Source organism: Apiospora phragmitis (assembly GCF_038363925.1).
Source record: "Apiospora phragmitis strain CBS 135458 chromosome Unknown utg000008l:1.0-3514335.0:1.0-3519231.0, whole genome shotgun sequence".
Classification (NCBI taxonomy): domain Eukaryota; kingdom Fungi; phylum Ascomycota; class Sordariomycetes; order Amphisphaeriales; family Apiosporaceae; genus Apiospora; species Apiospora phragmitis.
The window spans coordinates 750,325-775,679 of NW_027117407.1; the positions used below are offsets into that span (position 1 = coordinate 750,325).

At 53.8% G+C, this 25,355-nt stretch overlaps 11 protein-coding genes across 11 annotated transcripts; 4 read left to right on the forward strand and 7 right to left on the reverse strand.

Annotated features, from left to right (window-relative positions):
- Positions 1 to 389: 389 nt before the first annotated feature.
- PG994_008656 (MFS general substrate transporter) lies at positions 390 to 2,520 on the forward strand (the record flags this gene model as incomplete). The annotated part of the gene is made up of 5 exons (XM_066860065.1): positions 390 to 626; positions 702 to 1,180; positions 1,261 to 1,939; positions 2,014 to 2,289; positions 2,365 to 2,520. The coding sequence occupies 5 exons, from the start codon at positions 390 to 392 to the stop codon at positions 2,518 to 2,520; spliced, it is 1,827 nt and encodes a 608-aa protein (XP_066713654.1).
- Positions 2,521 to 2,620: 100 nt separating this feature from the next.
- Positions 2,621 to 4,197, reverse strand: PG994_008657 (uncharacterized protein; the record flags this gene model as incomplete). Its single annotated transcript, XM_066860066.1, has 2 exons — positions 2,621 to 3,072; positions 3,156 to 4,197. 2 exons carry the CDS (start codon positions 4,195 to 4,197, stop codon positions 2,621 to 2,623), a joined length of 1,494 nt encoding a protein of 497 aa, XP_066713655.1.
- Positions 4,198 to 6,871: 2,674 nt separating this feature from the next.
- PG994_008658 (uncharacterized protein) lies at positions 6,872 to 7,294 on the reverse strand (the record flags this gene model as incomplete). The annotated part of the gene is made up of 2 exons (XM_066860067.1): positions 6,872 to 7,004; positions 7,107 to 7,294. The coding sequence occupies 2 exons, from the start codon at positions 7,292 to 7,294 to the stop codon at positions 6,872 to 6,874; spliced, it is 321 nt and encodes a 106-aa protein (XP_066713656.1).
- Positions 7,295 to 7,524: 230 nt separating this feature from the next.
- On the reverse strand, positions 7,525 to 8,157 carry PG994_008659 (grpb/dephospho-CoA kinase; the record flags this gene model as incomplete). The annotated part of the gene is made up of 1 exon (XM_066860068.1): positions 7,525 to 8,157. The coding sequence occupies one exon, from the start codon at positions 8,155 to 8,157 to the stop codon at positions 7,525 to 7,527; it is 633 nt and encodes a 210-aa protein (XP_066713657.1).
- Positions 8,158 to 8,975: 818 nt separating this feature from the next.
- PG994_008660 (SET domain-containing protein) lies at positions 8,976 to 9,950 on the forward strand (the record flags this gene model as incomplete). Its single annotated transcript, XM_066860069.1, has 1 exon — positions 8,976 to 9,950. One exon carries the CDS (start codon positions 8,976 to 8,978, stop codon positions 9,948 to 9,950), a length of 975 nt encoding a protein of 324 aa, XP_066713658.1.
- Positions 9,951 to 10,017: 67 nt separating this feature from the next.
- On the reverse strand, positions 10,018 to 10,868 carry PG994_008661 (uncharacterized protein; the record flags this gene model as incomplete). The annotated part of the gene is made up of 4 exons (XM_066860070.1): positions 10,018 to 10,153; positions 10,231 to 10,330; positions 10,377 to 10,576; positions 10,645 to 10,868. 4 exons carry the CDS (start codon positions 10,866 to 10,868, stop codon positions 10,018 to 10,020), a joined length of 660 nt encoding a protein of 219 aa, XP_066713659.1.
- Positions 10,869 to 11,925: 1,057 nt separating this feature from the next.
- PG994_008662 (uncharacterized protein) lies at positions 11,926 to 13,701 on the forward strand (the record flags this gene model as incomplete). Its single annotated transcript, XM_066860071.1, has 6 exons — positions 11,926 to 12,260; positions 12,290 to 12,477; positions 12,503 to 12,749; positions 12,818 to 13,118; positions 13,160 to 13,417; positions 13,474 to 13,701. 6 exons carry the CDS (start codon positions 11,926 to 11,928, stop codon positions 13,699 to 13,701), a joined length of 1,557 nt encoding a protein of 518 aa, XP_066713660.1.
- A 3,395-nt stretch (positions 13,702 to 17,096) lies between these two features.
- On the forward strand, positions 17,097 to 17,600 carry PG994_008663 (uncharacterized protein; the record flags this gene model as incomplete). Its single annotated transcript, XM_066860072.1, has 1 exon — positions 17,097 to 17,600. The coding sequence occupies one exon, from the start codon at positions 17,097 to 17,099 to the stop codon at positions 17,598 to 17,600; it is 504 nt and encodes a 167-aa protein (XP_066713661.1).
- A 1,529-nt stretch (positions 17,601 to 19,129) lies between these two features.
- On the reverse strand, positions 19,130 to 20,011 carry PG994_008664 (uncharacterized protein; the record flags this gene model as incomplete). Its single annotated transcript, XM_066860073.1, has 2 exons — positions 19,130 to 19,904; positions 19,998 to 20,011. The coding sequence occupies 2 exons, from the start codon at positions 20,009 to 20,011 to the stop codon at positions 19,130 to 19,132; spliced, it is 789 nt and encodes a 262-aa protein (XP_066713662.1).
- Positions 20,012 to 21,092: 1,081 nt separating this feature from the next.
- PG994_008665 (uncharacterized protein) lies at positions 21,093 to 22,262 on the reverse strand (the record flags this gene model as incomplete). Its single annotated transcript, XM_066860074.1, has 2 exons — positions 21,093 to 21,896; positions 21,987 to 22,262. 2 exons carry the CDS (start codon positions 22,260 to 22,262, stop codon positions 21,093 to 21,095), a joined length of 1,080 nt encoding a protein of 359 aa, XP_066713663.1.
- Positions 22,263 to 23,551: 1,289 nt separating this feature from the next.
- Positions 23,552 to 24,502, reverse strand: PG994_008666 (uncharacterized protein; the record flags this gene model as incomplete). Its single annotated transcript, XM_066860075.1, has 1 exon — positions 23,552 to 24,502. One exon carries the CDS (start codon positions 24,500 to 24,502, stop codon positions 23,552 to 23,554), a length of 951 nt encoding a protein of 316 aa, XP_066713664.1.
- Positions 24,503 to 25,355: the final 853 nt, after the last annotated feature.

Sequence of the window (25,355 nt, forward strand, 5' to 3'; positions counted from 1 at the left end):
GGCAACGGAGTTTAAACCAAATCCCCGGCATCCGTTAATCTAACTGCTCCTAAACGAGATGCCTAATCGCTTCCTATTGGTCAGCGCGATGTCATGAGTGTTGATTGTAGAACCTGAGATTCAAAACAACCAACAGCGTCTCCATAGTTGATACAAAAAGCATAGAATGATAGATCATGCCGTGTAACTTGAAAAGCGCAAGCAAACCCGCAGCGTTCCTCATTTCAGAAATCGATGACCATGTCGTGCCCTCCTTCTGTCGCGCTCGCACAATCAAGCACACTGAGCTGCAAGCCACCAGACAGTAATCGACCTAAGCTGAAAGTCTTGATTGGTTGACAGAGAGAAAAATCATCCCGGGGCAACGGGAATGTCAAAACCGACCGACGATGAAATCGCTGCCCGCTGCGGCAACCGGTCTCAATGTGGAGGGGGGATCTGGCGATGCGGAGAAGCAAGACCCGGCGTCAATGCCCACAGTGGACAACGACAGCAGCGACCACCCTGCCGACGTGGAGACTAATACGCAACAACCAAATCTCACAGGCCTGCCTTTCCTACTGCTGCTGTTCTCGGTCTTTTTGTCAATTCTCCAAATCGCCCTGAATGCCACCATCACCTCCACGGTGTGTACCTACCCCCTGAACAGACACGTGATGATCGTGTCGTGACTTCATTCCTCTAATACGGCTTCTTCCAAGGTGATACCCATCATCACAGATGAGTTCCACAGCACCGCCGACGTGGGCTGGTATGCCTCATCGTATTTTGTCACGACGTACGTAGGCGGGAACCCCTTTTTAGTCCCCGAGCTTCAAGTCCTGACAGTCATAATAACAACAATCAGATGCGCCGTATCCCCCCTAACAGGAAAGCTCTTCCGCCTCTTCAACGCCAAAGCGACCTTCCTCGCCTTCCTGGCCATCTACTTCCTCGGCTCCCTCCTGGCGGGGCTCGCGCGCTCCTCGGCCATGTTCATCGGCGCCCGCGCGGTCGCCGGTGTCGGCGGCTCCGGCATCCTGACCGGCAGCATGACGCTGATCGCCATGGCGGTGCCCATCGCGAAGCGGTCCGCCCTCAACGGCGTCCTCCTCGGCCTGTTCGCCACGTTCCAAGCGGTCGGGCCCGTCATCGGCGGGGCTCTGACGGCGGGCGCTAGCTGGCGGTGGTGCTTTTACATGTGCGTCCTATGTTCCTTTCTTATCCCCCCTCTCCCCTTTTCTTATCAGCACATACTTATTAATTGCTAATGTAACATAGCAACTTGCCGCTGGGCGGCGCCGTCATTATCTTCATCGGATTCTTCGTCAAAATCCCCAGTATGGGAGCGCCATCACAGCCCACTACTGACAATCCTGCCGCCCCTCTAACCCTCTACGAGAAGCTAATCCAGATCGACCTCGTGGGCCTCCTGACCTTCGCGCTCTCCACGGCACTGTTCCTCATCGGGCTGCAGTGGGGCGGGACCACGTACGCCTGGAATTCGGGCATGGTGATCGGTTTCATGGCCGGCGGGCTCGCCTGCTTCGCGTTGCTGGGCGTCTGGTTCCGCCACCAGGGCGACGCGGCGCTGATCCCGACCAAGTTCTTCCGGCGGCGCGTCCTGACCATGATCAGCCTCACGGCCGTCGTGCAGGCCGGCGGCACCTTCACGGCGCTGTACTGGTACCCCATCTGGTTCCAGGCCGTCCGGGGCGCGAGCGCGCTGCAGAGCGGCACCATGCTGCTGCCCCTGATCCTCGCGCAGCTCGTCTTCTCGGTTGTTAGTGGCGGGCTCGTGCAGAGGACGGGCTACTACCTGCCCGAGGTCGTCGCGGGCAACGTCTTCATCGCCCTCGGGTCGGGGCTCACGACCATGTTCGTGCCGTCTACGGGGGCGGGCGAGTGGATTGGCTATCAGATCCTGGTGGGCGCGGGCAGAGGACTTGCGCTTCAAGTGGTAAGTTCTAGCCCTAGATTCACCTCCGAGTTGACCGTAGATAACTGATTCGTGTGTCTGTCCGGTTGAATTAGCTTGTGACTGCCATGCAGGCGAATGTGCCCAATGAGGACGCATCCATCGCCTCGGCGTACGCCATGTTCGCTCAGTACTTCGGCGGGGCGCTTTTCAATTGCGTGGCCAAGACCATCATGACCTCATCTTTCCCCTCAGCTCTTGCCAAGTACGCGCCAGATGTCGATCCCAGAGCTTTTGCTAATATCGGAATCACCGAGGCGCAGAAGGTCGTGTCGGCAGCTCAGCTTCCTGGGGTGTTACTCGCATACAATAAAGCGATCGTTAACGTATTCGTAAGTTAACTTGCATACCCTAGCAATCCACCAGGGGAAGTTGCTACGACAATTACTAATTATTCATGAGTGCAGTACCTGCAGTTGGCGGCAGCATGTGTTGCACTCCTGACTGGCTTCGGCGTTGGTTGGAAGAACCTCAAGCAGGTAGACAAGGAGAGGGCAAAAGAAGCAGCAGGCGCGGTTCCAGGTGATACACCAGACCAGAGCAAGGAACCGTTGAAGGCGTAAAGCAGTATATATTATATAGGTATGTATATTCAGAGATAATCTTCGAAACAGTTACAGCTTTCGAAAAGTTTTCCACCTCGTAATGATCCAATTGGCGTCATCATGATACTTTCTTCTTCGAGGACGGGATATTATACTGCATCCCCTTCGTGATGCTCCCAAACCACAGCTGCCACGTATCGTACACGGGACTAATGCGCCCGTACCACGGCGAATCGCCCGTGATCCTTGGCAACCGTTCCTTCGCTTTCTGAAGGTATGTCGAGCTGTGCGAAATGACCGGCCGCGCGCGCGCCTTGCCGTCGGCCTCGTTGTCGAACACGGGCACCACCGACGTCGCCCCGACGCGCCGCATGTGTTTGTAGATGCGCAGGAGCAGCCGCACGGTCGTGTCGGCGCCCAGCGTCCATGACGAAGTCGTGTACCCCGTCACGGAGCCGGCGTTGGGCACGTTCGTCAGCATGGCCCCCTTCCAGACGTACTGCTCCGGGATCTTGACCGGGACGCCGTCGACGACGGGGGTCCTCCCGCCCAGGAGTTCCACGTGGAGTCCTATTTCGTTTCCACGAGGTCAGTTCCCAAGAATACTTGCACATGCGCACACAAATCGGAATGGTCTTTCCTTGGGTACTCACCGGTAGCTGTGACTATAATATCAGCCTCGATCTTCTGCCCCGACTTGGTCACGATGCCATCCTCCACCACTGTCTCGATCTTGTCCGTAACAATATCGCAATTGTCCCGATGAAAGGCCTTGAAGAACTCATTGTCGGGCGTCAAGCAGAGCCGCTGGTCGAACGGCGGGTAGCTAGGGTTGAAGTGGACGTCGATGGGCACGGACTTGGGCAGCTGCCTCTTCATGCCGGCCATGACGAGCCGCCGACTGGCGTTAGGGAAGGTAAGACTAAAAGCGACGAAGAGCTGCTCCATGAGGAGGCAGCGCCACCAGTTCACCGGGTGGGCCAGCCATGCGGGCAGGTAGCGCTTGATCAGGGCGCCCGTGGGGCTGACCGAGTCGAGGCTCAGCACGTACGACGGGCTGCGCTGCAGCATCGTGACGTGCGCGGCCGTCTTGGCCAGCACGGGCACAATGGTGATGGTGGTCGCGCCGGACCCGACGACAACAACACGTTTGCCCACGTAGTCCAGATCCTCGGGCCAGAACTGGGGGTGCGCGACGACGCCGCGGAACCGGTCGATCCCCGGGATCTCCGTCTGCAGCGGCTTGTCGTAATTGTAGTAGCCCGTGCAATTTAGCAAGAATTTGGCTTTGAGCGTCTTGCGCTGCGGCTGCTGCTGCCCTTTGCTATGGACCTCGACCCCGAGCGTCCAGAGCTGCTCCTCGGACGACCAGTCGATGGTGGCAACCTGGTGCCGGAACTGTATCTTTTTGTCGATTCCCTCGTCGCGAGCCGCGGACTCGATGTACTCCAGGATCAGAGAGGCGCTGGCCATGTCCTTCTCGTTCAGCCACGGGCGCCAGGGGAACCCGAAGAGCGTCAGCTGCGAGTCGGAGCGGATGCCGGGGAACTTGAAGAAAGACCACGTCCCCCCGATCTTATCGCGCCCCTCGAGGATAGTCCACGATGCTTCGGGAACCTCCGTTTTCAGGCGGTATGCCGTATTGATCCCCGAGAGGCCGGCTCCCACTACGATGAAGTCGTAAGTCTCCGTCATTCTGCTTCACGTTCTCAACATTACCTAAGGAACGGGATGAGCAAAAAGAGAATTCATTGTGATGGGCGTAAGATGAAATACCAAGATAATATCATCCGAACATCTCGCATTCGCTATCGCTCGAGGTCGAAACGAGCGACCCGCACTGACACCCACAAGACTGCCCCTGATTCGCAAACTCTATATTCATGGATTGCCCGTGCTTTTGAAGCCGTAGATATGGTGAGACAAAATAAAGACGCGTTGTTCTTTGAACCTCGGCAGCACGGGATGACGCCAAAGAAGGGGCACTAAGCTGGTGAGGTACCCGCACTGGAGCGTAGCGTAAGTATCGCGTGCATTGAGACAGATGTAGGAGAGACAGCAATGTTTCTTTTATTCACAACAGCCAATTCAACACAAGCCCATGTTGTCGAATGGCCTTTTCCATCGCACCATGATGGACAGCCATGACAAGGCGTCGCCCGACATTCATATCAAAAGCGCCTCAAGCATCATCTCGCAATCATGAAAATTTCCAGGCCAGTCAAAACTATAGCAGGAGCCAGGACGGGCAGCAACAAAGGAGTAAGAATCCAACCACCATGAAGAGAAAGATAGTTTGCCAGAATAGAACATAAGAAGTGAACCCAAAATATCGATAACGCTGTCATTTTGGGTACACCTTTTTCATAGGGGTTCTCGTTCTGAAGAGAAATAGCAAAGAATTGCGGTGATCGTGGATGGAGCGAGGTTCTGGTTGGTGTGGCAAGAACTCTGTATCAGCAGCAGATGTCCGGTTCTGTGGCTGGGTGATCGCTTCTTGTCTCGGGGTTTGCGAACCCAGAAGCTCGCTTTGTTGTCGGTTTAGATCCAAATGGCCGCCCCTTCCGGATGCGACGTCATTGTGCGGTCTTGGTTCAATGTTGACCAGAACTGGTGGGCTTGACGATGGTTTATCATCGAAAGCTTGTCTATAAAAAGACTCCAAGCATGCCAGCAATGGCAGAAGAAGAAGCACAAGTGGCACTATCTGACCAAACCCCATAGTAAGTGTTTTTTCTTGACAGCCGTATGGATTATGATCGTCGGAGCCCCCTGAGCTGAAATCGTCGCACTGCTCCCAAGCCCCTGACGTCGTGTAGAAGCCATATGCGAGACCGTACAGAAGCCATAGTATTTGCCAGACAAAGCTCTCAATGAAATCCAAGTACACATGCCCTATGCATGACATCCATAAGTCGATGATGGGTTTGCCTGGACTTGTGCGTTGTAGAATGCTGTCACTATTGGCTCTAATACGCGCCTTCACTAGGCCTCTAGGTCTTAGAGCTGAACGGTAGAAAGCACGCCAAGAGATGTGTTGTATTTAGTTCGGGCTTTCTTTCGACATAGCTCTGGCCGAGGAGTAAAGTCAACCTGGTCGCAAAAGAATATACGAGCCAGGCTATAGCCAGACCGTTCACGTATCGATTGCTAGAGTCGCCTCTTTGGTATAAACAGAGAGCAGCAACTGAAGGCGGTGCAAATTTGGCGTTTGAACTAATCATGATTGCAGTCAAAAGCAAGGCCAGAATTGGGATCATGAATAAAATCCTCACAAGACTGAGCCAAAACCTCTGATCGAAGTACCTGCGGTGCGATAAAGGGCCCGATGATCAGGAGCTGGCATGGATGTAGAGGATAGAGTCTACTCACTCCCGAATCACCATAAGAGATGAGAGATGGACGATGGACGAGAACCAGGCTGCTGAGGAAGCAAGGCGCATTGAATAGGCGGATATGGAGCCCCCTTGCACAAAGATAGCAATAAGATAAGCAAGGACTGTCACGAGTTGGAGGTCGCTGAAGGCAATTATCAAGCTCTGGAAAGCCTTCTTGACGTTCAGGGGCACATTGTGAGATCGTCTGGGTATTACACGATCTTTCGAGATGAGTCTCCAAGGCAGGTGTCATATGAGTCTGAAAGTAGACTTAATCAAGTCGTCCACCTCATTGGTTTCGATCCCAGGAAGAGCATCCAGATAATAGCCGATCAAGATTGGGAGAATCGTGAAGGCCGCCGACAGCCAGAAGGATAGCATCACCTGTCGCAATTCGTATTAGAACCACGGGGAAGGAAAAGCTGGGAACATACTCCGATCCCTCCGATATCTGGGTCAACTGCATCCTCCGTAGAGCAGTTGTAGGTTCGTCCAAGGTATTGAAAGGTTCCATTGTAGTCTTCCATGACTGTGGATGATTAGATGATTGTTGAAGGTACGCATCCAATTCGGACCTCTTCAACGTTGTGTGTTATCGGGAAATAATGGGCGACGAAGAGAAGGCTCCAGAACCATATCACGGCTGAGAGTTAGACAGTAAAGTGACCTGGTCCGTCCATCTTCCACATGTAGAGTGTGGTTACACGACACAAGGCGTTTTACGAATGACAATGACCATCACGATTAGAGCTCCAACGCAGCGTAATAACCACCTCGAGTAAGTGCTTGCACCCAGAGAAGGCTGCAACGTATCTGAACACGTCAGTAGCCTTGTCCATGCAGTAATCAATTCGACAAAATTACCAGCGTCGGTTGCTAAACGTGGATTTCCACCTTGTAGTAAACGAATCGAACCCGATCAGTATCCTCCTTCACCCTGGCATGTGCAGTCCAATACGAAGCCTTCGTGTCGCCTGTTTTGAGCCCGTATGTCACCTCCCAGTCAACCAGAATTCTCTCTCTCCTTCCTCATCAGTCCCCCGGCTCGTATCCTCAGAGAAGCGGTTGAGTGTATGCTTTCTGGAGGCTACTTTGTCCACATCCTGCCCCGGAGCTGACGGATGCCTAGCAGCAGCGACCCAATTAGTTAACCAGCAAGTCTCATTCGGGTCTGACAAAAAACCGCGACGAAAGAAGATGTTGCTCGATATGTATATATCTACTCACTTGCAGTTCCGTGCGCTTGATCTCCCCCCCATGACGACCGTAGCGTCTGGGCAAAAGCACTCTACCCATTCCTCATTCCTGGCTGCGTCGTCTGAGAGCCGGAAGAAGGTGGGTAAGAATTCGCGAAGCTTGTCATCGACCGGCAAACTTGAGAGACACTCAGGATTATAGCCAGATGATGCAGTCATGGTTGGAAATGGGTTGTATAGATTATGGATGATGCTGGTGGGGGAGAAGTGGCTTCAACTGAAAGGTGTTGACGTTCTTATGAAATGCTGAAGCTCTGGCAGTTGGACAAACGGCCCCACTAATGGGCAGTGAACCGCACTGGAGGGGTTCGCTATGTAAGGGCTACATTTTTAGGCAGTTCAAGTCAAATTGCATCATCATCATGGTTTCAATAACCAGAACAGCCATATCATTCGCTACCCGGTCCAAGAAGCCCATTAGCCCTGAAAGCACGATCCAAAATCTCCCGAATGACAGGCTCCTTGCGCGCATTGTACTCCCGAATGGTCTCGCCCCCACCGCGACAAGCCGCCATGGCGTCTAGCTTCGTCCGCGCATACAGATCCCGATCGTGCTCGTTGGCGCGCAGCCAGTCCCGAAAGACGCAATGACACGCGACCTCCGGACAGTCGGGCCCGTAGACGTGCAAATTGACCCAGACGGGCGGACCGTCCCGACCGAAGAAGCGGTGTTGGTGCGACCCCGGCGACAGGTCGCGGAAGTAGAAGACGAACCCCTCCTCTTCGAGACGCCCCACGTAGGCCGGCTCGTCGCCCGGGTCCGCGACCACCAGGTCGATGTCGATGACGTCCTTGGCCGGCAGGCCGGGCACGCTGGTTGAGCCGACGTGCTCGACGGCCAGGGCGCGGTCGCCGAGGGCGTCGCGGATCTGCTGCGCCAGCGCGGCGAAGGTCGAGGCCCAGGCCGGGCTGGGATCGACGATCTGGAGGGGCTTTTTGTTCCGCGGGCCCGCTACCATTTGGACCGCGCTCATGTTGGCATCGTGGTGGTGTTTTGTCACTTCTGATGATGATGGCATCATCCTATGATTGATCCACGGGGTAGGAGGTATACTTGCTTTCTGTCTATCTGGGTGTTTTGGGCGGGTTTGTAAAATGTATCGAACTCATTTGAGAAATTACTCGACCTCTTCCTTTAGGTCTGACCGGTGTAAGTGAATCGGATACAACCTCCTGCAATGCCGTATTGGTCTCGGAGTTCATTCCGCTCGGTGCATGGCACTTGTCGCACCGAATTCCGACACTGAAACCCCGCCATTTGGGGAGTACAGAGCAACAGCACCGACCGACATTCTCGATTCTGTTGCGAAGCTGTGGGAACGCAATCATTTTTTCCCCGTTATATCGATGCTATAGCTTCTCATTATCGCAATCACAACATATACTTGAGATTTAGCAGCAGAGCTTGACTGAAGCTCGCGAGCGTTACGGTGACGTACTGTTACATGGCACGTTTTACGGTGAGACTGCGGGGGAATGCCCAGGGCCTAGAACAAGGCGGACCCAGGGATTTGGTAACAGAACATCCCATTGTATAAGTAGAGTATGTCACAGCACTGTCTCTCTTCTCTTTCTGTCTGCCAACAGTGTCTATATGTCTTCTTTAATAAAATGGGTGAAATTGATGATTTCGTTCAATTGGCTGAACGTCAAGGTGTCCAATTGAATGGAATCAAACCGGCCAGGATTCCGGGGAGGGGAATTGGCGTCATCGCCACACGCGCATTAAAGGTACAAATGAAGCTTCCGCTCCTCACCAACCATTCCCCATAGCAAGACTCGGATGGTATACTGAATTCACTTCTCTACTTCAGCCGGGAGAAGCCATTCTGGACATCCCATGCAAGCCGTCCGCAGCTTGCACTCGATATCAGAGGCTGTGTTGAGTCAACTGCCCGCCGGACTACCCTTCCACGGCGTTTTGGCTGCGGATCTGGCTCTTGACAAGAGTGCCGGCTTCGCATCGTGGAAGAAGCTGCTCCCCAGCAGCACGGACTTCGCCGCATCCATGCCCTTCACGTGGCCGGACGATCTTCGCGCGCTTCTCCCCAAAGCCGCCGGCGAAATCGTACAAAAGCAGCACGCCAAATTCGAGCGCCAGTGGGGCGCCGTCGCCCAGGCTTTCCCGTCCCTGACGTGGGACGAATACCTGTACTTCTGGCTGCTGGTCAACACCCGGACCTTCTACCTCGAAACGCCCGAGCTGGAGGCGTTCCCGTGGGAGGACCGGCTGGCGCTGCTCCCGGTTGCCGACCTGTTCAACCACGCAGACGAGGGATGTCACGTCGCTTACTCGGCCGCGGAGGGGTACACGATCACGGTCCGTCGCCGATACGAGCCCGGGGAGGAGGTGTTTGCTTCCTACGGCGATCATCCCAACGACCTCTTGCTGGCCGAGTATGGCTTCGCGATGCCCGAGAACAAATGGGACTACGTCTGCCTGGACGAGGTGATCCTGCCCAGATTGACCCCCACCCAGATCCAGGACCTGGAAAGCAATGGGTACGCAGGCCCTTATATGTTCACTGCCGACTCGGGGCTGTCTCGCCATTTGATGGCAGTGTTACAAATGCTTGCATCCTCCGGCGAGTCCCCACTGGCTTTACACGATGACACAGACAAGAGCCCGGAATTGGGAGCCGCGGCCAAGGAACTGCTGAAAGTGCTACTCGGTGAAGCTTTGGAGAAAGCACAAGGAATAAGAGGCAAAATACGGGATTTGCAGGTTGGGGAGTCGGCGCAGCGGGATATGCTCTACCACCGATGGGAACAAATAGAAAGAATCCTCTTACAGGCGATCGGTCGCCTCAATTGATCGCTACATGTGGTTTTCATTTCCTTTGGTCTAGACCGCATAGCAGTAGATACACAGTTGAATCCTCCTATTCCGGCTTCATGGCGTACATTTTAACGGGGAAGAGCTTCTTCGACTGGACTCTTGGGAGCCCTCGCTGCGTGTCCATTCTGATGATTCGCAATCCAGCTTGCTTGATTAATTCCTGGAACTTGCTGTCGGCCCTATATCCAACAAAGTTGTAGAGTTAGTGCTTATGGGGAAGGCATTGAACCGATACGCGATCGGTTAATATATTGACTGACGAACCTTGTCACACTTCCCATCGACTGGATCAATATAGTCCCCATCAGCGGAGTTCAGGTTCTCCTTTATAACAATGACGCCACCGACTGGATTCACTGTCGCCTTGCAGTGCTTCAAGTATCTCGACCAACTGCTTGTCACTCAGGTAGCCTACGCACCACTGCGTCCAGACCAGATCGTAATGGACGCTCTCTGTGGGCTGCCACTCCTCTAACCCCATGCTGAACACGGTGCGAACTTTCCTTTTCTCCTGGAGAGCCGCAGTGAACTTGGTCACTGGTTCAATCACGTCAACGTGGTCAGTGATGTTGACTAACAAGCCTTCTGTGACTCGCCCTATGCTGTGATGTCCGCCGAGAAATGGATCAGTCGAAAAGAGCCTAGCCAATCTCCTTCGTGGACAACTCACCCAGCACCACCCTCAAGGACCGCATTGAGCGTTCGGCGACCATTGGTAGACCCGATACCAAGTTTGGCCAGGAACCCGCGGGACCCTTGCAGATCGATCTTGGAGACGTTGGCAAACCCAGCAACTGACGGGACACCGCCCAGCATGCCGTTGACATCGGCGTCGGTGCTTTCCGAATACAGCCGCCCGGCACTTTTCTCTACATCTGCGGTTGTTTCAGCCATTGGTAGGATTTTGTCCGAGTTTATCGTGTCGGCGTACTTGGGTAAGTAGGTAGGTTGGCTGTCATCGATTGTGAAGAGATAAATGGTGGACCAGTTGCCACCTTGAATGATATTCGCTTGTCGAGGAGTTCCCCCGCTCTAAAGCATGTTGGCATCGAGTAGATACATACAAGCGATTGAAAGCTGAATGAGAGGTTTCGTAAATTGTAACATTTGCACTTTTTGGCATTCAGTATGCAAGCTATTGGAACCAAGAGTGCATCAATGATGTGCATTTGCATTTGCATTCAGCGCCCAAGATTGATGCATGTGTGTATGCATTTGAAGTCCAATTTGCATTTCTGGATAAATGCATTGATGGGCAGCTTCATCCGTAGCATGAATTTGATTGGCATTCACCTTAAGTCAAGCCTTTTACACATTGTGAAAGGACAAAACTACCACATGCCCATGCATCTACAGCCTCAGCGGTTGGATGAATGAAGGCCTCGAACCGGAAGTCCCGAAGTTCTGTCATGAACGAGTTTGAATTTACAATGAGCTCTATAATCCATTCCAGGCACCTTTGCTCAGTGCCAATAACTGGCCTTGTCGCTTCCCCATGAAGCCACCAATAACGGCACAAACGCCACCTAGAGATACAGACATTCATTTCCCATCTCACTTCTATTTCCCATTATCTCACCTCTTGCAGATCGCCAAGACGGTTACATTGGTTGAACTGACCTTCATTTCATTCCTATCAGCGCATGTGCTCACCCCCCACAAACGTTCACAAACAGCTACAGTAAGCAGCTGGTGGAGAACAAGGGCATTCAGCTCGACCTACATCGCACCGTCGATAATTGTTTCAGCCCTACCCCGTCATGCATGACAGCGCGCTTCTCGCGTCCACGAGAAGGACAGCGGGAGCGCGTCTTCCAGCCCGACATCTCTTTTAGGGCGCTATTCCTAGTCCGTAGGTTAGCAAGTGCGGGGACATTCTGACTGCATCACCACCGAGCAACTCATCATTCGTGTGTCTTCGCCGTAAGCAAGTAAGTCGTTCATTGTCGCGATGTGGCTAATTGATACGCGCACTGGTGCGCTCGTGTATACTGTGAACCCGGTTCCGGGCACTTACGTGATTCTGTCGCACACGTGGGGCGCCGCCGAGGAGGAAATCAGCTTCCAGGACTTCCAGCGCCCGGACGTGGCCAACTTCTCTTCTCCGGCCGGGCCCAAGGCCAAAGGCTTCGCCAAGATCGAGCGCACATGCGCCATCGCCCGCAGTCGCGGCCTCGACTTTGCCTGGATTGATACCTGTTGCATCAACAAGACGAGCAGTGCAGAGCTCTCCGAGGCCATCAACTCCATGTTCCAGTGGTACAAGGACGCAGACTTCTGCATCGCGTACCTGCAGGACTTGCCCCCAGAAACAGACTGTTTTCGCTCGAGGCGGAGTTCCCGAAGTGCAGGTGGGTGACCCGGGGATGGACGCTTCAGGAGCTGATTGCGCCCCGCAAGGTTGAGTTCTATGACGAGTCCTGGGGAGTTCCGTGGTTGAAGTCCACGCCGAACATGACACGGCTTCTGGCGAAGGTGACGGGTATCGATGCCGAAATCCTGAGTCGACAGTACGGATCTGGACAAAGTGCCCATTGCCCGACGCATGTCGTGGGCTTCGACTCGTGAGACAACCAGAGTCGAAGACGAAGCATACTGTTTGCTGGGAATCTTCAACGTGCATATGCCCATGATCTACGGCGAGGGGCGTAAGGCCTTCTTGCGCTTACAGGAGGAGATCGCCAAGGACAGTGGCGACCTCTCGCTCCTAGCATGGACAACCTCTCCTGTGGACCACGACGATGTCAGCCAGGAAGCCCACGCGGACGAACAAAAGTACCAAGGAATCTTCGCCCTTCGCCGCTCTATTTCAGATCGGCGCACGGCATAAAGCATCGCATAAGGGGCTTCTGCGTGGAGAAGGAATTCGTGGTGACCAACCGCGGCCTCAAGATCGAGACCGCCCTAGTCACGGACGAGTCCGGCAGCGTGGTCCTGAACTTGGGCGTGTCGCACCGGGACAACTGGGGCCCACCAACTCCGACGGGTGGAAGGGCATCTACCTCGCCAAAACCGCCGACGGCTACGTACGTTCGAGGCCTTGGATGCTCTATACGGCTCGGCACCGCCGATACCTCGCAGACGCGCCGCCCACTATCCACATCTGCAAGCACGTCTCCCCCGCGGAGTCGCAACGGCTCGAACGTCGGTTTGCCGGCGGCATACGGGTACGTACGCGATCGCAGATCCAAAGGGTCGCACCGATACACCTATGGGACCAGACCCGTCGGACCTTTATGCACCAGGGCCGGAGTATCAACGCCTGGGTCGTTATCCGTCTCCCAGATCCCACCCCAGCCCCCGAAAGCAGCGGCAGCGGCAGCGGGAGCGGGAGCGGGAGCGGCTCAGAAACGGCCCAGAAGGGCCCGACGCGAGCTATTGTCGCTTGCTCGACGATGGGCTACGAATTCGGCGAGCCTGGCCGTCCGGTCTGCACGATCTGGGTCGAGGGCAGGGGGCATGGCGCAATGCACTAGGGTTCCTAGAAACACGGACAGAGATAGCCGATTACGTCGCTGCGGATTACCTCAACAATCTTGTTGCGGCCACGAAGTCGACCAAGCTGGCCCGGTCGCAGAGCTGCCCGTTCTTCACGGACGGGGCGGGCAACGAGTCTGTCATTACCGCTAGTTTGATCGATTGTAAAACCGATGGCGTCCGAGGTTATTTTCTCAATATAGATGTGGAGGTTCATACCAAACCTACACCGATGGAGATAGAGGCCTGATGAATTGAGAGACTAAGATTTTCACCGGTCGGGTTTTCAAGTTCTAACGGGTTTGTTGGTATTGCACGACATGAACTCGGCCACCAATCCGGTGCTGGCGGACTGGAACAATCAATGAGATCCCGCATTTTTACTCCGGTCCGACACCATAGGACCTTCTTTCTACCACTAAGAGTGAACAAAGACGTCGCAAATGTTGGTTACCGAGAATAAAAGTTCCCAACTAGAAGCACAAGCTTGGAACTACCAACCACACTCTCTTCTGATTTAGGCGCAACGGTGTCAAGCCTACAATCTAGCGTACACCTACGGAGGGGTCTCTTTCCTTGCTAGCATTACCAGCAAGGGGTTCTGTCCGTGGTGTCGGGAGCCTGTCTCTGGCCAATTCCTCCACGGATCTTTACCCGGACAACTCCATTCCTCACTGGATTCCATCCGCGTGAAAAGCCAGAGCCTAAGCTCACACCTATATCATCGGCCATGAGGATGGTGTCGGGTTTGAGAAATGGAAACCAGGCATACTTATAGCTAAGCACCTGGAGACCCTCCCTCTAAACCACAGCGCAGCTCTTTACCTGAAGAGCAAGTTTGGCCACGATCGGGTTAACTGCGTACTCTCTCACTCATTTGCCCGTCGCTCTACCCTGCCGTTGAAACGGAGATACCATGTGTTTCACCCTCTCCCTCGAGTTACTGTCTTCACGGATGAACCTGTACCGCAAGACCTCATCCGTCCACTGTTGCCATCGCAGTCCGTGGCGCCAACTTCGATAATGCCTTACATGTTATTCTTCTCGAACTTGGAGTATATTACCCGCTTCGACTGTACGTCATGTTTGTTTCGTCTGCCCAATTTATGCCGACTGATGATAGGAATCTCAAAGCCGTGGTGTATCCCGATCGGATGTCGGTTAGACGACGGTGCCGTGCATTTTCGAATCCCGCGCTTGGTCAGCGGCCGGTTGATAGTATGACGCATTCTAGGAAGGAGATGAACGTGACTGAGGGCTACGACAAGTTATTGAGCATAGATCAGAGTCTGGGGCCTTCATGGTCGCTGTAGGAATGGATCCAACTGTTGTCCACTGCCCTCGGACATCGCTTGAAACAATTATGTAGATATGATACCGTTGGCCTATCCACTCTGTTCTAGGAAAAGCCTTGTCAAATGATCTGTTACATATTTCCCGACGTAGAAATATAGACTGTGTCGTCTTTGCTGTTGTTGCAACGAACAGATATACTTGGTAAAAGCCATCGTTCATCTTCATACTCGTTAATTCATAAAACCTCATAACCGTTTCCCAATTTTTCCAACCCAGCTGCTAGCCAATCTCCGCATCAAGCCTCCCTTGTCTGCTGGCGGCCCAAATTCATATGTGCTTCCATTTGTCTTGTCTCTGAGTGCCCTCCCCGCGTATCATCTTGCCAGTGCCATCTCTGAAGCTATAAGTCCAAATGTGCTCGTCTGGTCCATCCCGGGGCCGGAAGTCGGGGGCCACGTTGTTATAGTACGAGACAGGTCAAGGGATAAAAGTTTCACAAAAGACTTTTTAAACCGGCATTCCCTCTACGTGGTAGAGGTAGAGAGAAAAGGAAAAGAAATTATTGGACTTGGTGAGGTTCGAGCTCACGCCTTCCATCCTGTGTCGCTCTCGACAGAATCAAGGTTGAACGCATTCCGGGTGTGCACCACTACCCCACATGTCCTTATATTATTAGGAATTCATGGTTATTTCAAGTCTATGTAGTCCCATCTTTTTGTAAAGGTCTGGCAGACCTATACCACCTTTGGCTACATAAGGTTTCTACTACCTAGGGACGCGTGGGCCTTCCAGCGATCACAGTGGCAGCACAAGGTTTCAATCTAGGGGAGTCATTCTGGTCATATGTGTACTGGAGAAGCCGCCGTTTGCACGGGTAGCCCCATCCGAGCCCAGGGGGCCAGCATAGCGTCGTCGACCTCGTCATCGGATTCTGAAGGGAGGGCAGGGATTTGATGGTTTATTATTAGATTATTCCTCGACGCCATTCAACTGTGTGTTTGCTATGTGGAATTCACCTGAGGCAATTGTTAGGTGTGAATGCAGATGACTTCAGTCTTACTCGACCAGCGTTTCTTTTCAGAGTTGCTACAACACTGGAGACCATGAGTCCTGACACTTTGGAGAAGCAGCAATGGTGTGTGGTTATAATAAGAATACTGGGAGACGCTCGGGGAGAAGGAGGGTGACACAAGAAGTCCATAGCGTCCGTTGCGCCGCAGATGGCCACAATCTTCGACATATTGGTATTCTGGCAGCGACTGCAAGTAGACTGCATGTTAGAAATCCAGTGCAGCTGTCATTGCCCACGTCGGGGCAAGGGTCTTGGTTACACTGAATGGAGAAGGAATTGGTTCTACCAACGCATCTGCATGAGCCGCTCTTTGGCCCAACCCCGCTTCGACATGCCCTTGTTCGTTCATGTTACCAGGCGCCACTAGATGCCGTTGCCACCAAGAGATCCAAAGGTTGGATCTGGGGGAATAACGGTGGAGAACTCTTCAAGTCGGGAGTATGCTGCAGGCTGTAATAGGAGTCGCATTCCTTGGAGGTGAGTTTGTCTGTAACTATTAGTATCTGGCCGAACAGATGCTGGTTGCTTGAGTATGAGAAAAAGGGGCGTGCTTCGGGATTTTGGGCCTCGATAGACTACTTGGGGGTTATTGAATATCTTTGTACAACATATGCATGAAGGGGCATCAACAGAAGGGGTAGAACGCAGGATAGAAAAGGAGTTGGACTGGTTACCAACGCACTTCCTTTTCGTTCTATGATATCAAAGACACCAATAACCGTCTGGGCAAACGAGGCACATGGGAGGCTGCAGTTTTCCTCCAGCTTGCAAACGAAGACGAGAGAATTGGTTGAAACATTTTGGGTAAAATGCATTACGTTTGCTACCCAGCCATTAATGTATGAGCACGCCGTTTGCTCCTCAGATCGTCTGTTCGTCAAAAGCGGTATGGCTGTGGTCGGCCAAATTCCTGCCCGAATGACGGGGAAAGAACCAGAACCTAGGCAGCAGGTCTTCCAGATTATATACGAAGTGATGGAAGCTGAAAATTCAGCACGAAGCCCTCCTCCTTCCACCATTCCACAATATCTACTTCCTCCACAGCTACGCCAACACTGCGTGTGTGTGCCGGAGCTACATGTATCTTTCACCAAAGCTATCGTGGCCCGACGACTGAGACAGCTCGCCTCTGAACAGTCCTGAGTTACCTTCCAGCCTCAATCTGACCTCCTCTAGCCCATATTCCCTAAATTGATAAAAGTCCTTGATCCCACGAACCTCGCATCATTGCCAGCTCGCCTGAACCCATATCCTGCAAGGTTCTACCACAAGTCATCATGGCCAACGGAAAAATCTCCCAAGCGTTCTTCGTGTTTCCGTTACTTCACAAGCGCGTCTTGAAAGCCGTCAGCAAACAAGTCGGCCCCGTCGTATTCCACAAGGAGGGGCAAGAGGCCGACGCGCGCAAGGAGTACGACACATTCGTGATGGGCCGGTTCGCCTGCGACAACGACAGCTGCAAGAAGGCGGTGTGGACCAGCAAGAAGGTCGGCATCCTGATCCGGCAATTCGCAAACACAGGCCAGGGCATGGGATACAACGCCACGGTCTTCAACCAGCGCTGCAAGTCGTGCAATACCTTGGGCACCTTCACACTCCACGAACGCTCATATGTGGAACGGGTGGCGTACCGGCTTCGGCACTGGGCGGGAGTGCCGCAGGAGCGGCCGCCTTTCGAGACCGATGAGACTGGCCCGCCACATGAAGCGGACTTGTGCGAGGGCTGCAAGAATGACCGCTGTCAGAAAGGCCGGCGGGCGAGAGGCGACTATGGACTATGAGGAATATATTTGATACGATAGTTGGACTTCCCCGAGGTATCTTGGCAAGGTTTTCGAGAACCGTCCATGTCGTGGAGCTGAGAGCGCCGTGTCGGAAGATGGGGACGCGATACACCCTCAATTGCTATACTTCACGACACGGATGCAGGAGGCTCGGTCGGTGGCTTGTGAATTGGATATGACATTGGTTTGTTAGCTAGTTAGAGCCTCAATCATCAGTCTGAAACTCCCTATCTTAGCTCGCTCTAGGAACAGTCTCGAATGTCATCAGATAAAAACCCAATCTAGGAGACAATGTGCTGTAATACATCCGACTGCATGACTCTATATCCTGCGAGATCTGTGTAGCTTGTCCATTGAAACATTATCAAGGGCCTTATGCTCGTAAATTCGTGCGGCTGCTTGGATGCTTTGTTCGGATACATGGCACCTCCTTTCCGCCAGCAGCATATAGGTACTTCCTCAAAGAATAATAAACCGTCCTCAGGCACCAAAAAACATCTCAATATGCGACCATGTAATTTCCCCCTCGTTATGAGTCGTCTTCCGCCAAGTCTATTAACTCGGTCGCTGTTGGCTTCGCCGGTTTCGGGTTGCAAATTGCCGAAGCAGAGGCAGACTTTCGGAGCGCCGTCGTGGTAGTAGCTTTCGAGTTGGGAAGCAATTGATGCCAAGGGTGTTCGGTCTGCAGAACGGCGTTTGGGTGTCGTCGTCGCGCAAGGGCTGGTAGCAGCCGGACCCTTGGTCTTGCGTGGCCGGCCTCCACCACGTTTGGGAACCGTTATGCCGGAGTCGTCGTCACTTATTTCTATAGGCTCGGGCTTGGACGGTCGGCCTGGACCACGCTTGGATCCAGACGCCGTGTCCGGGCTAGCGTCCTCGAGGGCGTTTGGCAGGGGTCTCGCCCTCAGTCGTGCCCGCCCCGGTAGAATTTCTCTTGGTACTGCCGGCGGAGGTCGCGCCTTTTTGTTGAAAGAGGCCAGGGCATTGCTGTACAAGCCAGTAGGGGAGCCACACCGGTGTGTTCTCTACTTCCGTCTTCGTCAAGTAGCCCTTGTAGCGTTCGTCGATCGGCTCGTCGTGAACGTCCACGCCGACTATGCTGCTGTAGTCGAACTTGACCCTGGCTCGCTTCTTCGCTCCTCTTTTTCGGTTGTCGAAATAGTGGCGATTGCCCCGCTTGGATGGTCTATCCCGGCCGATATAGAACGAAGAAGTGTACAGATAAGGACAGGAACGGCGGTTTTACGCACGAACTTGACGGCGTGGTGTCGCTTTTTCCAATCAAAAGCATCCTTGGTAAACCCTCTCAAGCGCGGGATTTTAGCCTCCTTATTCTAGTCAATAATGCTTCTTACTGGCTCCTTGTTGATCTCGTCCATGTAATATCGGACGACGGTCTGGTTAGGAAAGCTGTCATTCAAGTACCCAGCGGCGGCGGGATGCCGTCCTCCGAATAAATCCACATTTGTCCGCAACGTCTCAGCCAGACTCCTCCTCCAGTGTGGCAATTGATCCCACAGCCCGTTCTACGACAGCGTCCACAAAGCAGCACCGTGTTCGGACGCGCCGATCTTGAGGGCAAGATCGGGGCCGCAGTGCCGAAGGCCCTTGTCGTCATAATCGCCGCCGGCGAAGAGAGCCAAGGAGAAGAAGACGCTCTGCAATAGCGGAGGATTCGCGTTTTCCAAGCCCCCCATCTTGAAAACCCGCACCCTGCTGGTGCCCTTGGACTCGTCGTCCGCAAACATATATTTCAGCACGGTCCGGGCTCCGAACAAGAAAGCGTCGCCGTCGCCGGTTATCACCGCATCCACGACCGCAGCCATTTCCAACCTGGCGCACTCCGCCTCGGCCTCTCCAGAGGCGACGATGCAGGGGAGACCCAACCAGCGCAACATTTCCTGGGACAGTTCGATGATATAATGGAGGTTTTGCTCGCGCCTCTCGTCGTCCGTCGTCCGCCCTGAGCTCCCCCCGCGCCCCCCGCGCCGCGGCGCCACGGCGTTCGTGCGAGCGCCTCGCTTGAGAGGGGCCCTTTCACGGCCGTCGTAGACGAACACGGGCTGGTCGCCGGCCTCGAGGATGCGGAGAATAAAGGAGAAGAGATTGCGGGTCGGGTGGTTCATCCCCCCGTGGTTCTCTTTGTAGACCTTTTTGGTAGCAGACATGTACTTGTAAATGGCAATCGGGATGTCAATAGCGATCCGCATTGGCCGGCCGGTCTCCTCGACATGTTCGGCGTTGAGTTCCCACAGGGGAAGCGTTCTGCCGGGATGGATCGGAGACACTGTCTCCCAGAATCTGGGGGGCCGGGGGGGGGACGGGTCAGCAAGGGCATATAAGTCAACGGGGACGGACGGGGAGAGCGGGGAGAGTGCTGCGGTATATGCTCACCCTTTGACACCCATTGCGAAAGCTAAAAGCACAATGGTACGCGACGGCGGTTCGTAAGGGCAGGTGTGACAAAACTGATTTTTACCACCAAAACCGCCTGGAAAGGTTAGTTGCTTTTTTCTTTTCCATTTTCGCATTTCCCGGAATTGGCACATTGGTATCTGTCGCATTTCCCAGAATCGGCATATCGATACTTATCGCACTCACAACATCGGAATACAAGTATACACATACCCGGACCCCAACTACTAACTACTAACCACTAACCCTAGCCACTAGCCAGTGGTTACCCGACGATATACCGAGACGTCGTCGCTCTAGGGAACATACGTAAAAAGGTAGAAAGGTAAATGTATGTCGAAAATGGGCGGACTAACCAAAAAGAGGCCTGTTCGAAGTTAAAAAGGAGTTTTGTCACACCTACCCTTACGAACCGCCTTAGGACGCTTTCATGTATTTTGGGCAGCTCGTGTACTAGAGATTGCACGTAACAAAACGGAGACATCACAAACAAAACCAACCAGCGAGAATTGGGAATATAGGCAAAATGCAAAGAGAAAGTCCTAGAAGAGATTGGAAGCAAGATAGTTCAACGGCGACCTGCAGTACTGGAGTACAAACTGCCCTGACGCGTCTTGAGCACGACGACGCGTTCATTGTTGTCTTCCAAGTAAACACTCACTATCCTACCACAAGTAAACGCTCAATATAACCTTGAAAATGACATATCACTTCCTAGAGCGTGAACCGAGGAACAGTCTCTCGGAGGGTGGGTGAATGGGATCAGAAATGAAGCATCGTGACGATGCATTGTACTGAAATACGTCCCGTCCCGACTTCAGATCGGTATACATAGGAGGGTTTGGCTCCGGAAGCCTGGCTCATTATCAATGCTCAATAGAATTGGCAGCACCTTCACAACCATGGTTGGGATAGATTGGAACGCGACCGAGAGATGCCAAGCATTCAGTGTGTAGAGCAGCGGTCCCCTGTACGGTTGCAATTTACCCCTCGCGTACGGAGTACTTGGGTGTGGAAAACGCCCGGGGGGCAGAACTGAAGTGGCATTGAATCGTCCCCATCTATCGTCTAACCTCATAACCTCTTGCAGAGCTCCTCTAAAAGCGACCGCTCTTCCGGAGTCATGTAGACATCGTCGGGCACCACGACACGGTCCGCCTCGATGACAATACTGCGGTCCTTGGCAGTGTATCCGTCCCGACCCCGCGTAGTCTCCATGTTGAGCGTACTGTCGCTATCCCGCGTCGTTGTCGTATCCGACGGCGTCGCGCCGCTCGCGTTTCGTCCCAGCTCTAGATCTGTATTATCGTCGTCATGACTAACATTGTTAGGGATTCGAGATGATGTATGTGATGATTTCGTCTCGATATGAGGGCCCCAATGCTCCTCATTGTGACCACCTTCTCCTCTTTCAATCCTCCTTCTGTCCCTCCACCAGCCCCCTACTTCGCCCGCCGTCCACCAGTAGACCGGGAATCGGCGCTGCAGGTTGTTAACGAGCAGCGCCACGCCGAGCATAAGCGTGCTGCCGAGCAACATAACGGGAACGAGAAACCACCCGAGGGCGCGCACATCGGCGTCCACGACGGCGAGCAACGCGGTGGCGCCGGCGGGCGGGTGCACCGTGCCCGTCAGGGCCATGACAGCAGTCGCCGATGCGCAGGCGAGCGCCCCGGCAAGCCATGTCAGGTCATGAGCCGGACCACCAACGCCCGCTTCGGGTCCTCCTCCAATGTCCGACAAAAGGGCCGGGTCCAGCGCGAACAGCTTGGCCACGGCGACGCCCACGACGCTGGCGAGGACCTGGCCCAGGATCGAGTTCCGCGGCTGCGAGAGCGGCGACTCGATGGCGTAGAACTCGAGGACTGCGGCGGCTCCCTTCACAGCATTGCCATGTTAGTCTGTTCAGAAATATTGTGCTTGGGCTTCCCTAGGTATTGTAGAAGATGGGATTCGAGTCACACTTACAAAACTCCCGATGATGAGCGGCGCGCCCCTGGACCGAAAACTGTCGATGTGCCGGCCCACGACCTCGATGATGCTCAGCGACGCAAAGATGCCGACAAACGCCCACGCAATCATGGCCAGGTTACCGACGGGCTGCTGGGGCCGCGGCCGGTAGCCCGCAACATGCGTCGCGAACCGCGGCAGGCGTTTCCATGGCGGCGAGGGCAGGAACGGGTTGAGGTAGGCGTCGAGGTCGAAGTGCCATTTGGACGGGCTGCCGAGCGGTGTCCGCTTCATCGGAGGCGAATGGTGTAAGTCGTTTTTGTTTTGCCCGGTCCGAGCAGAATCCAACTTTAGTTCTTGGGTCCTTTTTTCGTGGCTTTCGAGGTTTAAAAGCATGGAAGTGACAGGTCGGGTTTGTCGAACTCATCAAGTGGTCTTCAAAAACTCCAAATACTCCCGGAATAGGTCACAGTACACTCTCACCTTTCTGTTCGAAGCTGCGGGAAGTCGGCAAGGTGCAAGTCGGGCACACCAAATGGGAAGCGCCACGGTTGTTTATTCGGCTCGGGAGGGCTTGCAGTAGTAGTCGGCCAGAGAGGAGGTATGGGGGTTTTGGGGTAGACACGTCCAGTCCGACAAGGTGGGAAACCCAGATAGCTACCTACGCAAAGCCTATAGCAACTGACTGATGAACGTGAAGCCAGCCAATACCAGCCTGGAGGGTTATCGTCCTCAATGAAGCCGTTTGGGGTGGTACAGGTAACGCCGAAGCCACCCTCTGACTGGGCAGGCATACTCTACATATAGCCATGCGAGATCCCCAGATCCAACCTAGTCAATCGTCCATTCATGGAACAGACGGCCCCTCCATACCGAGACCCCCGAGAAACCCGAAGCAGCATAAGACTCACTTGTAGTAACATGCCTACATACGTCGTCACTGGACGACAGTGTCATGTGTCTTTGTACTTGTGGTTCGGTCGAGCAAGTTGCAGGTAGGAAGGAAATGGCGATCAGGCTGGGGGGTCTGGGTTCTGACTAACACGCTTTGCTCCTATACGCTGGGTTTTGGGGCGATGACCAATTAATTGCCGGCGTTGGCGTCAGATGGAGTAACAGAAACTCGCTGCTAGCGGGTTGGCGGTAAGGCGAGGAGGCTGACCGTCGTTGGTGCCGGGTGCTTTGCGTAAGTGGACCATGGCATCTCCGCGGACCTGAACCTTGGCACGGGGTACTCGGCAACCGGGGATTGGTGGCTAGAAGTCCCGACAGGAGGAAAAAAGGACAGGCACTCGTATTTGATTTGGAGTACTAGCAGAGCAGGCCCAACATATCAAGTGGTTACCATTACATGATGGAGTAATTGGTCCTCAGGGTAAACAGTGCCCATGGGATGAAGGCCGGCTGTTATCTTTTTTGTTAGTCCGGTCCTTGTCATTGTCCCTACCAGCGATGGGATTAGCGGCTAAAAGTACCGACTGAATTAGATTACATTGTATCTAAGTTGAACAAGAGCTGCGTACCTGCGAACGTTGCTAGTAAAACAATCTGGTTTGTATTGATGCCAGGGTGTGCTCAAGCAGTCAAATAACCACGCCCGAGCCTCGTTTTCCGCCACGGCGCTTAGCTTGTAAACGGCTCCTATACTCTGTTTCTAGACGGCTCTTCGCTTCTACCTCCTCACGGATGGTCTCGATGAACTCCGGAGGACCTTCTAGTAAGCCTGAAAGATTGTGTTCCTTTCTTGGTCTTCCTGCATGCATTAGTGGTAGAGTTGGCGGTGCAGCTGCAGTGTTTGCAGTAGCCAGTTTGGTCTCGGAAGCGTCCTGGTCCTCCTGTGGCTGGTCCTCCTGTAACTGGTCTTCGAGCGTTTGGAAGCGAATTGGTGCCTTCAGGGTTAGGAAGTCGAGTTTGTTCATTTCCTTTTTAATCTGCTTATCCCCTCCTACTCCTGTGCCGATCCTGAATCCGCGTTTCTTTCTTATTTCCTCCTTCTTTTTCTCGTAATATTCAGGATCGCGAGCGCGCTTCTTGCCCGAGCTCGAGCTGAAGATGAGTTTCTCTTGAAATGCCGAGTTAAACTGATCTTCGAATTCGGTATCGACAGCTGGTGGAAGCAACTCCTGTAGCGTACGGGGTACTCCAAGTGCCGACAACACTACTTCTAGATGCTTATACCAGCCGTTTATGAGCAGGTCCAAATCCGGGACGGCCCTTGGCCGGACGCACTCGGTTGCGCTCGAAGTTCGTTGACACGGTCGACCAGCTCCATCAGCCACTTCGCCTTGGCGCTGGGTGGTTGCGGGTCCATCTCCGGCGAGAACGCCAAACGGCCATCGCAGTAAACTCCGGCGAGCGTTTTCAGATAGGGGCCCCTGACATCCGGATGGAAATGCAATGCCGCTTTCACGCGGTCCCAGAAGAAGCTCGCGGCCCAGAAGTCGACGAAGAGGTGCTTGCCCCAGCCGTCCGCTAGATACCAGACGGCTTCGAAAAAGACGGTCAGGTTGACCTCGTGGCGCTGCTTGTTCCATTTTGGATTGGCTGCCTCCTTGGCTCGTTGACCATGTACTGTTGCGAATGCAAGACAGACCGGAAATAACTCTGGCCTTCCCTCGGATCATCTTCAGGAGGGAAATAGAAGCGGGGGGGCGTAAAGGGCAGTCTGGCCGCCGCGCTTTTCATCTGCTTCTTGCTCATCATCGTTCTTATGTTGGTTGCAAGTGCTGAGGGAGTGTGGTTGCCCACACGAAATCGACTCGAGTTGTGCGTTGCTGTACAGGATCCCACATCCGCGACTTGATTACTCCTTGTACGCAACCAAGACCTGCTTCCCACCGGCATAGCCAGCCATGTAGAGAAGGCGCTGGCGTGGGTAAATGTGCATTGTGAAGGTGAACTGGGACGAGACTTGGGTCGCTTATTGATGTTACTGGCGACCTGATGAAAGCTCGAGTAGGAAACCAAGCGGTACGTACATACCCGGGGCCTGCTCGGTGGAAGAAGGGATGGTACGGTTAGTTGCATAGCGCGAACCGGCAGGACCGAGTGCTTCTTCACAGTTGGTCGCATATTAGACGTGGTAGGTAGAGCAGTGACATGATGGAGCTGCGGTTGATCAATCCCATTTTATTGATACCTCTGGTAAGAATGCGCTACGAGCAAACCTCTGGCGCTGGGCGGCTCCGTTTTTTTTATTTGCAAATCGCAGCGTGGGGCACAGCCGTACATGCCAAGTAACACCCGTCCCCAGCTGTCCCCCGTCAACGACAGCCCCCTATGTACTAAGTAGATTCTACAGATATTTGAACTTCAATAAGTCTACCTTTTCTACCTTGATTTAAAATCAGAAAATTGTATCCAGTACAGGCCACTGAGCCGGCCATC